Source organism: Toxorhynchites rutilus, chromosome 3 (genome assembly GCF_029784135.1).
Source record: "Toxorhynchites rutilus septentrionalis strain SRP chromosome 3, ASM2978413v1, whole genome shotgun sequence".
In the NCBI taxonomy this organism is placed as follows: Eukaryota; Metazoa; Arthropoda; class Insecta; order Diptera; family Culicidae; genus Toxorhynchites; species Toxorhynchites rutilus.
The window spans coordinates 222,354,464-222,367,451 of record NC_073746.1 but is presented as its reverse complement, the minus strand read 5'-3'; the positions used below and the strand labels follow the sequence as shown (position 1 = coordinate 222,367,451).

The following is a 12,988-nucleotide window of genomic DNA, read 5'->3' as shown; positions in this document are numbered from 1 at the left end:
TACACATTTTTTGTAAATATTACTAAAATTGCGTAAAAAAGATGTCAGACGCAATGAATGTTCCTACCAGGAATTCGTATATTTTACTTCATACCATTAGTAAGTTTGTTTTTATTGTCATACTTAACAACTGTGATGTGCGCACTTAGCAATCCCCATTTGTCTTCTAGAGACGAAGCGATTCGGAGGTAAACACTTTGTTTTTATTGAATTCAATTATGTATTCATCTCCCCCGAGAATTTGTTTTCATATTTTCGGCGGGGAAAATATCACAAGAAATTTTTATCCATATTAACATTTTTGACCTAATACCATTTTTTTCTTTTTTAGTTGGCCTTAAAATTATATGCAGTACAATCATTCATCATTGTTGCGATCAACAAACGAGCACTACTCTTTAGAGCAATTTTATTTGTAATTGCTTAAAGCTAAAATTATTTGAAACATAAATATTGGTTGCGGTAAATTCACTTGATTCACTTACATTTTATAGTGCAATTAGACAGCTTTTTTATCCGTCGATTAATCGATCGATCAATCCTGTATGCTTTAGCATCTAGTTTTAATTAGAATCCTGTTCTGTAGAAATTCAGTTATTTTAATTTAGGTTATCCAATTGTAGGAATTATTTCAATGGTTTTCTAACCTACCCGAAGTTCAAATTCCTTATTCGGAGTTCAATTCACTGTTTTAGCTAGATATTATTTAATTTAAGCTGTAGTTTAAGAATAGGATATAAGTAGTTACTTAATTTAATTCACATAGTCACATAAGCTACTTACAAGTATAGATTTAAGGTAAATTAAGGCACAATTTCAAATTTGCATAATATCTCTATAAAAACAATATATTTTTCCCGTGGGCAGATGATCAATTGATGTATTGCTCTATTGTTGTTGCATTGGTTCGCTTCATCAACGATAGCGAACCTACCGTTGATGGAGCGAACCAATCTTCGATAAGTCGGTTACAGTGAAGGCGCTGTGGGCCGGGTTTCCGGTGCTGTGATCGTGCGAACATTCCCCTCCCCGTGAGAATGAATTGAACCATCAATCTCACCAAGTCTATCTACATCCAGCACTGCCAGCTTTGAGACAGGTCTCCGAAACAGTCCACTAGATGTTTGAACCAACGCCTGCCGGATTCGTCCATCGCTGCCCGGAGTCACTTCTACAATTCGTCCACGTATCCACCCATTTCGTCTACTGTCGTCGATCACAATGACCAAGTCTCCGGGTTGGACAGGCTTCATCTCTTCAACCCATTTAGTGCGTTTGGTGAGTGTGGGTAAGTATTCCCGAACCCATCGCCTCCAGAAATGGTCGATACGTTTCTGGACCAGGTTCCAGGATGCATTAAGCTCATTAGCAGAGTCTTCTAACTTTGTTAGCAGAGTCTTCTAACTTTGTTATTGGCTGCACTACTCCAGATGAGCTTCCCAAGATGAAGTGGTTTGGAGTGAGTGCTTCTCGCTCTGCTGAGTCCAGTGGTAGGTACGTGAGCGGGCGCGAGTTGACAATTCCTTCAGCCTCTATCAATACAGTTTGTAATCCTTCGTCGTCGAGTTTGTCATCTTGGGGAATGCTTTTCATGGCGTTCTTGATGGAACGTACTATGCGCTCCCACGATCCCCCCATATGGGGACAGGAAGGCGGAATGAAGAACCATTTTGTCTCGGTGTTGGTGAACGTCGTAGCTGCATCCTGCTCGATCCGCTCGATTTGGTCTTGCAGAATTCGTTCCGCTCCGGTAAAGTTCCGACCATTGTCGGAGTATATTTCTTTCGGTGACCCTCTGCGACAGATGAAGCGACGTATACAGGCGATACAGCTCTTCGTCGATAAATCATATGCAACCTCAACGTGTACTGCACGAATTGTGAGACACGTAATCAGACACACCCACCGTTTTGCTGCGGATCTGTTTACTTTCACCAGGATTGGCCCAAAGTAGTCGATGCCGATATAAGTAAATGGGCGAACTCCAGGCGACAAGCGTGCTTCCGGAAGAGGACCCATCCTTGGAGTTGAAGGCTTAGCTCTCATCACCTTGCACCGTTGACACCGCTTCTCGATGTCTCGAACTACTGTGCGCAGATGTGCAATGTAGAATCGCTGGCGGATTTCGTTGACCACCGTTTCGGAGTTTCCATGGAGAAGCTTCCTATGGAAATTATCGACGATAAGGTTGGTGACGTGGTGTTTTCTCGGTAGTATCACTGGGAACTTCACATCTTCCGCTACCCCTTGTGCCGCAGAAATGCGACTGTCGACTCGGAGAACTCCCTCATCATCAAGCATCGGTGTAAGCATCCGAAGAGGGCTTGACTTCTCTAAGATCAGTCGTTCACAGATCGGTACTGTCTTATTTTTAGTAAGAATAGTCAACTCATCTGGGTAAACCTCAGACTGAATCAGTTTCCAAAGCAATATCTCGGCTGCCTTCAATTCCTCGTGAGTCAACGATGTGCTACATTTTGTGCCTTTCTGATTGCGAATAGTTCCAAACCTTATTACATATGCTGTTGCGTGCAGCAATCGGTTCCAGTTGGAGAAACGTTCGTATACTATCGGAGTACGCAGGATGAGCACTTCTTGATGCAGATGACATGCTCGCAATTCTTCATCAGTGGTTGCGAGCGATCTCTTCGGCATAGGCCACTCCTCCTCTGGCAGTTGCAGAAATGTCGGGCCATTGAACCAGCGGCCTGATGCGCTGAGGCACGGTCCACTACCCCACTTGGTAGCCTCATCTGAGACGTTAAGTTTGCTCGGAACGTATCTCCAATCGTTTACGTTTGACGATGAAAGAATTTCTCCAACGCGACAGGCTACGAAAGGGCGATATCTTCGATGTTCTGACCGGATCCAAGCCAGAGTCACTTCGGAGTCCGACCAGTAGATGACGCGGTTGATTCGGATGGAATGATTAGAACGCACAAATACCAGCAACCGGGTTCCCAATACCGCGGCCATCAGCTCCAACCGAGGAATGGAGACATATCGAAGAGGAGCCACCTTCGTTTTGGCTGACACTAGAGCGCATTTCGCTGTTCCATAACGATTGGTAGTTCGAAAGTACACCACCGCTGCATACGCCGCTTCACTTGCGTCGACGAACACATGGGCCTCCAACGAACGGTACAGCTCAGTGCTCGCGTTCTCGAAGTAACACCTTGGAATCCGAACTTCGTTGACTTCATCCAACAGGCTAATCCATTTCGTCCACGATTCGTGGACGCTTTCGTCGACAAAGTCATCCCATTTGATGCCGCTACGCCAAATATTCTGCATCATTATTTTCCCGTGTACCAGCACACACGCCAGCAGGCCCAACGGGTCAAAAAGGCTCATTATACATTTCAGCACCTGACGTTTCGTCGGTCTCGTTCCCGTTCCGATCAGTGCCGCAATTTCCTCCCTGAAGATCGCAGATAAAAGTACATTGTCCTCTTCGGTATGCCATAGCATCCCTAACACGCGCTCCGATTGCGACCTCAATGACAAGTCTTTCGTTGCTTGGTTCGGAGATTGCCCCAAGTGGTCCAGAACTGCCTTTCGGTTTGATGACCAATTCCGGATTTCAAATCCTCCTTGCGCATGGACCCATTTCACCTCGCTGGATACCTTCTTCGCCTCCTCGTTCGTCTCGAAGCTGTCAAGGTAATCATCGACGTAGTGCCTGCTACGAATGGCAGAGGCTGCCCTCGGGAACTTGCCTGCAAACTCTTCCGCATTCCGATTCTTAACGAATTGGGCTGATGCAGGAGAGCTGCTCGCTCCGAACGTTAGTACGTCCATTATATAAATACTAGGTTCGACGTTGGTGTTGTTGCGGAATAAAAATCTCTGAGAGGATCGGTCTTGCTTGATAACTCTCGTCTGGTGGAACATCTCTTTGATGTCTCCACTCACTGCCACCGGGTACTGACGGAAATGAAATTGAACCGAAATCAGTGATACGAGAAGGTCAGGACCGGACAATAGTAAGGAGTTCAAAGAAATTCCATCGACCTTCGCTGCGGCGTCCCATATTAGCCGCACCTTCTCCGGTTTCTTCGGATTGCAAACCACCCCTAACGGAAGATACCAGGTTCGTCTCGGGTCTGCGTCGGCTAGCTCGTCCGCCGTTGCTAGATGTGCAAACCCCTTATCCTTGTATTCCTGTACTTGTCGGTGGATGTTTTCTTTGAGAACGAGGTCTTTATCCATGCGTCTCTCGAGACACTGTAGACGGCGTAGGGCCATCGGAAAGCTATCGGGGAGCTCTACATAATCCGTCCTCCAAAGCAGGCCCGTTTCAAAACGGTTACCTATTCTTCGCGTCGTCCCCTCCATGATTTGTCGTGCTCTTACATCTGTGGTGGATTCCACAATTTCCACATTGCTCACCCCACAGTCCTCCACATTGAAGTAATCTTTGACCAGTCGTTCCAGCTTTTCTTCGGCTTGGCATTCACATACGTGGTAGTTAAGTTCTTCGTAGTCTTGCTTCGTTGTCTTGGCATTCAGACTACCATAGACACACCATCCTAGGCGAGTTTTGGTCGCTATGATTCCGCTTTCACCTTTTTTGATTTTCAACGGCACCGCCAATTGCAGGTTTCGGAGTCCGATTAGTAGTTTTGGTGTTGCATTCTCGTAGCTACGAACCGGAAGTCCTTTCAGGTGCGGATGATCCTCTAGAACCTTCTCGAAGCACAGCGTTTGCGATGGTAAATTCAAACTTTCCACTGTGCGTACGTTCACCAGGTGGAATCGATTGTTTCGATCTATTTCGGACACCTCAAGCGAAACTATCTGTGACTCATCTTCGGTTCTCGTCATGTTAGCGGTCCATTTAAGGCAAAGCGGGACGTTGGGACCTTCCACCCCAAGTTCTTCAACCAAGCTACGCTCGGCAAGCGTTGCAGAGAAAACATCGTCCAAGAAGGCAAACGCTGTGACAGACTTTGAATTTCCATGAATCGTTATGGGAATAATGCGAAAGAGAATGGATTGTTCGTGATGGTGATGTGCGTGATCATCTACACGAGAGGTTCCCGGAGTCTTCTTGGCCACTGTTTCCACTTTGTTGTGTAGCAATCGATGATGCCGATATTGACAACCGTCGATCCCACATTAACTCGAATTGTGACATGTTCGCCGTCCGTGCGGATTGAGACAAGTTCGACAAACCTTCAGCGACTGGATACTTTTCCATCGATCGTCCACCGGTAGATGTTGGAATTTCGTACAATCTTTCAATCGATGACCAGCTTTCCCACAGAACAAGCAAACTTTACCCTGACCCGCTCTTTCTTTCGCGGCACTACCTGATGCTGAGTTTTCGACGTGGGCATGGACAAAACTTTTGTCTTTGATTCGAGATTTCTCATGCTTCGCTGAGTATTCCCCGCCAGTAATAACGATGACTTTGCTGACCGATTCGACGATCGCTGACATGAAGTTGCTGAAGTTTTGCAAACTCGCATGAGGAATGAATGAAAGATGCTGCGCCCACTGTAGCTTTACGTTGGCTGGTAATTTTTCAACCAGTTCTTGGAGCAGCGCTGGGTTCACCAGATGCGCTTGCTGTCCTGCTGCAATAAGATGTTGTGTCAAGTTTCTGACGGACATCCCGAAATCTATCAACGAGTCAAGCCTCTCAGATTTGGGAGCAGGTGTTTCACGCACGGTTTGAATTAATTTATTTATAATAATCTCGGGCCGACCATACAAGGTTCGGAGTGTATTTATCACTTCCGGAACAGAATCAGGCGACAGAAGGTAATATCGCACTGATTTTAGAGCGCTACCTTTCAGGCAACGTTGCAAACGAGCCAGGTTCTCTACGTTGCTAAACCCGCAAGCGGCTGTGGAGTTACTAAAACTACTGAAGAATATCGGCCACTCCTCTGGATCGCCCGTGAACTCGGGTAGATCACGTGGCATAACCTGTCTTGCAGCTAATTGTTCCGGGGATGGTCGATGAAGTACTTCGTTTGCTGGCGCAGCAGCTCGATTCGAGTGCGCAGGATAGTTGGGCGGCTGCTCGAATGGTAGCGGTGCACTCGCAGAAGTATCACGAATATTCACGGGCGTCTCGTGCGCTAACGGCTGCTCACGTGAAACCGTTACATGTGGGAAGAAACTCGATGACACGTTATGAGAACGTGATTGTTCGTTAGAAAATGACGCGAGTTGGATTGACGAGCGCGCTTGATGAGTACGCTGCTGCTCGATTGGGACCGGCACAGGTGGAGGATTCGAGCGCGCATGACTGATACGCGGCTGCTCGGTTGGGACCGGTTTACTGATAGGATATTGTTCCGATGGTACCATCATTGGTACGGTTGTAGTGGGAGGGACCCTGTCGCAGGTATTTCGATCAACGAAGTGATTTGTCTTCGGAATAGCACCCTTAGATGTAGTCAGAGTAGGGTGTGAGAGTGGAGTGGATTGTTTTCGCTCTTGTAATTGTATTCGAAAGCTTTGCAGTTGCGTCTCAAGCATCTTGATCTGCTCAAGTGTCGGTTCTGACTGCTGCTGACACTGTTCCAGCTGTTGTTGTAGCAATTGAAGCCCTGACATCATGCCAGGATCAAATGACACTGCGTTGTCTGTTTGCTGGAAATTTGCGGGATTGTTGTTACACGACAGCGTGGGCTGTGAAACTCCAGTAAGCGCTGCTACAGGATCGGAGGATGGTACGACTAGTAGGTGTTTTGCGGGTGCGTGCTGATCAACCCATGCAGAGACCTGCTTCTTTCGAGACTCAATCTCGTTCACGCGGCTTCTTACACTTCGGTTGTCTTCTTCTTCCGCTAACGACTCTTCCAGATCGAATTTCTCCTGCGTGTGCTTCTTCTGAAGTTCCAGTTGCTTCTTCTCCAATTCAAGTTGCTTCCGTTCTATTTCTTGCTTTTCCGCTAGTCGCTTCACCTGGAGATTCGCTCTGCGACTTGACGTGAGTGATCGTACCGATGTTGCTATTGTTGGTACGGGAAGACATCCCGAGCATGTCCATTCTTTGTGCTCCACCGAATCTGTGACCCCAGCGCAGGTATAATGCCACCACGAACTACATTTATCGCAGGCGACAAGGTTCTCCGCTGAATCTGGTCGCTCACATGCGACGCAGCTGTGCTCTGGTCGGGGATTTGGGGTACCATCCAATCGATTCCCGTCCATTTCGTTATAAAATCTTTAAGTTTGTTGCGATCAACAAACGAGCACTACTCTTTAGAGCAATTTCATTTGTAATTGCTTAAAGCTAAAATTATTTGAAACATAAATATTGGTTGCGGTAAATTCACTTGATTCACTTACATTTTATAGTGCAATTAGACAGCTTTTTTATCCGTCGATTAATCGATCGATCAATCCTGTATGCTTTAGCATCTAGTTTTAATTAGAATCCTGTTCTGTAGAAATTCAGTTATTTTAATTTAGGTTATCCAATTGTAGGAATTATTTCAATGGTTTTCTAACCTACCCGAAGTTCAAATTCCTTATTCGGAGTTCAATTCACTGTTTTAGCTAGATATAATTTAATTTAAGCTGTAGTATAAGAATAGGATATAAGTAGTTACTTAATTTAATTCACATAGTCACATAAGCTACTTACAAGTATAGATTTAAGGTAAATTAAGGCACAATTTCAAATTTGCATAATATCTCTATAAAAACAATATATTTTTCCCGTGGGCAGATGATCAATTGATGTATTGCTCTATTGTTGTTGCATTGGTTCGCTTCATCAACGATAGCGAACCTACCGTTGATGGAGCGAACCAATCTTCGATAAGTCGGTTACAGTGAAGGCGCTGTGGGCCGGGTTGCCGGTGCTGTGATCGTGCGAACAATCATAAACAAATCGGAGATAAGTATTCGTTTATTTACATCATTACATTAGTCTTCTCGGTCGGGAAACTATTTTCATATTCCCTCCAAGGATAAACATCAGTTATATTCTATACATTACAACACTATTGACTTTCTTCCTTGTCTTTACAGCTGGCATGATCCCAGACTTGTATTACTTGTTTACCAAAAACCATCCAAGCTATGGGATTGAAGGTAACGGCGAGTTTGTCGCTAAAATTGGAATCTTTCTTCAACACATCATCGACCGTAAAAAAATTAAGGTGAACATACATAATTTATTGCATATTTAATATCATTAACATATGTATTTCATGTACGAGAGAACAAAATACGGATGAAACGTGCTAATTCTACCGTCACTCTGCTAATCAGCTGCTAATCAGCTAATGCAAATCAGAGCTATGCAGCAGGAAGAGGAACGGGAACTTGCTCGGGAACTTGCTTTGGAAATGCTCATCAAATTGAGGTGGTTGAAGCTGCGAATAAAATTTGCCTCTTGTACGCAGTTTATAGAATGATTCCAACGAGAATTATTGATGTTGTTTATAGAATAAGTTATTAGTATAATGTATTCTAAGTATGTAGAATTAAACGCAATCAAATACAATTTTTAAAATTAAAAATAATCATTAAAAAATATTGTCATTATCCCTGATGATTACCTCTCACAAATATGAAGCAAAATTTTCACTGTTATTGCACCAATGTTGGACCAACAATTTGTAGTTTGTTTGACATATGTGCCTACTATTTTTTTTTGTAACATGTACCAATGATTAGTAGGGTAGAAAATGACTAGAGAATTGATAACATGTACCAAAAAATTCGTCATATTTACTAAATTTTCCTCTCAGTGTAAGTTTAAAAACGAATTCGCTATTAAAAATAAAAAAACTGGCATCTTTGAGAGAATATCAATAAACATGTCATTTTTAGGATAGATTTGTGTTTGAATTTCGGTATTTTGCCCCAAATGCTTCCACGATGAAGAATCCGAACCGGAAAATCGAGAACGCTTGCGTTATCGTTCTTGGAGATATTGGCAGAAGTCCTCGAATGCAGTACCACGTAAAAAGCCTCTCGGAAACGCGATTTTTTGTTGACGTCATTGGTTACGTGGAATCCAAACCGCTAGATGAATTGACTTGCAATCCGAATGTGAGAATTCATCCCTTGTATCTGTTTCCAGAGTTTAATTTGCCGAGATTGTTGAAATATATATTCAAAACAATATGGCAAGCACTATCCTTGATAATCGCGCTTATGAGCATCAAAAAGCCCCAGTTTATATTGTGTCAGAACCCACCGGCTATACCGACCTTAATAGTGTGCTACATGTATTGTTTCTTGTTTCGTTCAACAATGATCGTTGACTGGCATAATTATACACATACGATTCTGGCCATTAATACCGCTCCAGGACATCCCATTGTTAAAATCACCAAATCAATCGAATCTTATTTTGGGCGTAAAGCAGCGGATAATTTTTGCGTAACGAAGGCAATGCAGAGGGATCTTCTGAACAATTGGAATATCCGGTAAGAACTAAATAGTAGTCCATTGTGGTCCAGGCTTGATTGAACCAAGATTATAGCTGATTTACCATTCTAATTCGTTTTAAGATAGGTGCCTCATAGGAGACATATATGTTTCATGATATTTTTAACAAGCTAGTAATAATTTCAATCCAAATTTCGGTTAATTGTCAACCAGCTGAGTACAGTTGCCTTTTCTATATCAACTGTATAATATTCCTATAATATTTCTAATAATCTATCTTGGACAATGAAAATATATAACTATAGCATTGTAGGTTTATCCAATCTTTAACACTTTTAGTGCAAATGTTTTATATGATCGACCACCCACGCAATTCCATCCAATAACTATTGCACAAAAACATGAATTGTTCTTGAAACTTTCTTCGACAATTAAAGAATTCAGCGGCGATGATTCAAATGGTCATCTAGAAGATGATACACAGGAAATCACAGCGTTCACTGCTAAAACAACAAGCGGTGAAATAAAATACATCCCAGATCGACCAGCGTTGGTGTTATCTAGTACAAGCTGGACCGAGGATGAGGATTTCGAAATTCTAATACACGCACTAGATCTTTACGAACAGGAAGCGGTCAACGACGCAAAACACTATCCAAAGCTGATCTGCGTGATAACGGGAAAGGGTCCGTTGAAGGAACATTATGGACGTATCATTGAACTGAAATCATGGACCAAAGTGAAGGTTATTACACCCTGGTTGGAGAACACAGATTATCCCAAAATACTGGCTGCTGGCGATCTCGGAGTGTGCCTTCATTACAGTTCAAGTGGTTTGGATCTTCCTATGAAGGTAGTCGATATGTTTGGATGTGGTTTGCCTGTGTGCGCTATGGATTTCAATTGGTACGTAATTTAGGTAAATTAGTAGTTGCAAAATATTAGTTAGTACACGAAATATAACTGTATTAATGGTAGGCTAAAAATTATTCAACTAACAAAACAGAATACCCCATTTGAAGAAGCTATTTTCACATATATTACATAGTTTCTATTACATCGAATGTTTTTTTTTGCAGCATCAACGAACTTGTTCAGCATGGCCAAAATGGATATGTTTTTAAAACACACAAGGAATTGAGTGAGCTGCTATGCAGTTGGATGTATCGATTTCCGTCTAATCCAGCGTTGATCAATCAAAAAGGAATAATCGAACGAAATCTCAAAGAATTTCAACAATTGCGTTGGTCGGAGAACTGGAAGAAAGAAGTTGAACCTGTTTTGGAACGATTATGAAATTTAATATAAAAAGTTCATATTAGATAAAAAAAAATGTTGCCTAAACTTTTGATTATTTTGAATTGTTATTTATAGAAAAAATTGTAATCAATCTTTAATGCTTGCGGAATAAGATAAATATTATCATGAACAGTATGAATTCGGATAGACCATAATATTTTTATTAAAGTGCAATGAAATACATTTTGACTGCCTAACATTTTCCTTAAGTAAAATCAATCCATAGATAGAGCTGATTGCTTATTTCCGGATTCCAAATGAACTACATATTAGCGAGTTCCCGACAGGTCTTCAAAAGAAAAATATGATTGTCTGTTTTGTACCTCAAGGTCATTCGAAATGTATTCTCTGGTACCGTCATTATCCGCATATTATCAAAATGCTTGATGTATGTCTTCATAATTGATTCCATATAGGGGAAATGCGGTAAAAATGAACAGGGTTGGTAACCATTGCTCAAACTTCGATAAATTAATTAAGAACCAATTGATAAATAAAACAGAAATTTCTCTCACGGTAGCCATTCAGATGTAATTTCGCGCGCATCGTATTTAAGGAATTTTCCGTGAAATTTAAATTATTCGACCTAATATCTTCGACAAATCATCAGTTATGACGACTGTTCACATATTCAATGAGAGATGAACAGATATTTTGTTTGATTTCAACGATTAATTCGTATTCGAAATTACTTTGTTGTTTGGGGCAAAATTAGCCACCACCGGATAACGACTTACAATGTTATGTTTTCTAAAGCTGATATACCTTATCACATGTTGATCTTCAAGGGGTTCCTATTGTTGCTTTTACCCTGAGAAAATATGCCACCCCAACCAAAATCAAACCTCAATATGTGAAGCGTATGAGAAAATTCTAATAACTACTCTAGCTGAATAGGGCCAAATTATTTTATACATATACCTACTTTCTCAATAATGATTCAAACAAATTTGGTCATGAAACAACGTATAAATCTAACCTATTTAGCATAATATATACAAGTGTTCAATTTATTCGCACGCTAAAAAAAATGTTCGATTTTACATTGTTTTTTCTTTTAATGAGAAATGTACTATTTTAATTTTTTATAATCAAAACCGTTTGATATCGTGAACAACAATTAGTTAAGCTTTAATATTCTTTGAAGAACGGAGATTGTAGTGGTATGTGGACGCAGTAAACAGGCATATTCTTTAGGGTGTTCATTTTAACCGCTTTTCCCCTATACAGACATTGCTGTCCACGATATGCACATCTAGGTTCCCAGAATAAATCGCAGAAAATCATAAAACAACCGCTCAGAAAAAGTGTAGTAGGCTAGAAATATTTTGGCGCGGGAAAAACACCATGGCTATGAGACCGTCTGTGATACTGTGTGTTGTGGACAACCCTATTTTGCCGCGCTCGGATACGTTATTCATCCGACGCAGCTCAGACCGCAGGGCTCGCGTGCGACAGCATGACTGTCACTGAGCGATGCTGGAGATGCGCATATATGTGTTTTTAATGTGGTTGTCACTTGTTGTTGTTTACATTGTTATTGTTGTGGAGAGTCATTGTTTATCGTCCATAGTGAAATGTATCGTTTAGTCATGTCGTGAATAAAGTTTGTTTTTATTTATTGTACCGTGCGCGTTTCATTAACCCTGTCGTGATATTGTCCCAGTGCAAGTCCAGGGTCCCGCGGTACAAAAGTGGCGACGAGTAATCGCGAGTGTGTGTTGTTTTTCACCGTCGGAAAAACACACTGAACATTTCGCCCCCCGCGCGTAAGAAAAGAAAGTGGAGTGAAAGTGCGATGGCGAGCAACGACGACGGACAGAATAGTTGGAAGTACACGAAATCAGATTGGGTGACGACCCTATGAAAAAATTGACAATGCAAATTTCCGCTGATAATAGCGAGACCCGAAATTCCAAACGAAGTGGTTTCACACGCTCGAGTGCTTGGGTCAGCGATTAAGACCCTCCTCGATGCAATAAAATGCGCCACAATGTAGGGAACATTACGAGTTCCAAGAAAACGCGACAATTAAAAACAAGTATAATGTTCGGCAGCGATAAGATCGAGAATACCATATCGATGCACGACGTCGCATCATATTCCATAGACGGGGCATTCATCGTGGCGATGGTGATCGCCATCATTTACTACCATTGGAGGAGAAACACGAAACGACTGCGCGAACTGGAAGGGGCGCAGCGGAGGATCCGACTCGATAGTGTGAATGCTGTATAATCAAAATAATGCGAACGCTGTATAATCAAACGCACATTTTGTGCTGACATGGAGAAACAAGAAACACCCAACCTAAGCAATG

At 42.2% G+C, this 12,988-nt stretch overlaps 2 protein-coding genes across 2 annotated transcripts; one reads left to right on the top strand and one right to left on the bottom strand.

Annotated features, from left to right (window-relative positions):
• Nucleotides 1-1,365: 1,365 nt before the first annotated feature.
• On the bottom strand, nt 1,366-7,173 carry LOC129773952 (uncharacterized). Its single transcript, XM_055777630.1, has 2 exons — nt 5,179-7,173; nt 1,366-4,950 (listed from the first exon to the last, which is right to left on the bottom strand). The coding sequence occupies exons 1-2, from the start codon at nt 7,171-7,173 to the stop codon at nt 1,366-1,368; spliced, it is 5,580 nt and encodes a 1,859-aa protein (XP_055633605.1).
• A 1,617-nt stretch (nt 7,174-8,790) lies between these two features.
• Nucleotides 8,791-10,851, top strand: LOC129776990 (chitobiosyldiphosphodolichol beta-mannosyltransferase). Its single transcript, XM_055782999.1, has 3 exons — nt 8,791-9,407; nt 9,709-10,275; nt 10,449-10,851. Exons 1-3 carry the CDS (start codon nt 8,854-8,856, stop codon nt 10,663-10,665), a joined length of 1,338 nt encoding a protein of 445 aa, XP_055638974.1. The 5' UTR covers nt 8,791-8,853; the 3' UTR covers nt 10,666-10,851.
• The last annotated feature ends 2,137 nt before the right edge of the window (nt 10,852-12,988 follow it).

Bases quoted from the DNA above. Each gene is read 5' to 3' on its own strand.
- LOC129773952 (XM_055777630.1), bottom strand. From the start codon at position 7,173: ATGGACGGGAATCGATTGGATGGTACCCCAAATCCCCGACCAGAGCAC. The intron at 4,951-5,178 runs GTTTGTCGAACT...GGAAATTCAAAG, and splicing joins AAAGTATCCAGTCGCTGAAG to TCTGTCACAGCGTTTGCCTT.
- LOC129776990 (XM_055782999.1), top strand. From the start codon at position 8,854: ATGAAGAATCCGAACCGGAAAATCGAGAACGCTTGCGTTATCGTTCTT. The intron at 9,408-9,708 runs GTAAGAACTAAA...TAACACTTTTAG, and splicing joins CTGAACAATTGGAATATCCG to TGCAAATGTTTTATATGATC. The intron at 10,276-10,448 runs GTACGTAATTTA...TTTTTTTTGCAG, and splicing joins TGCGCTATGGATTTCAATTG to CATCAACGAACTTGTTCAGC.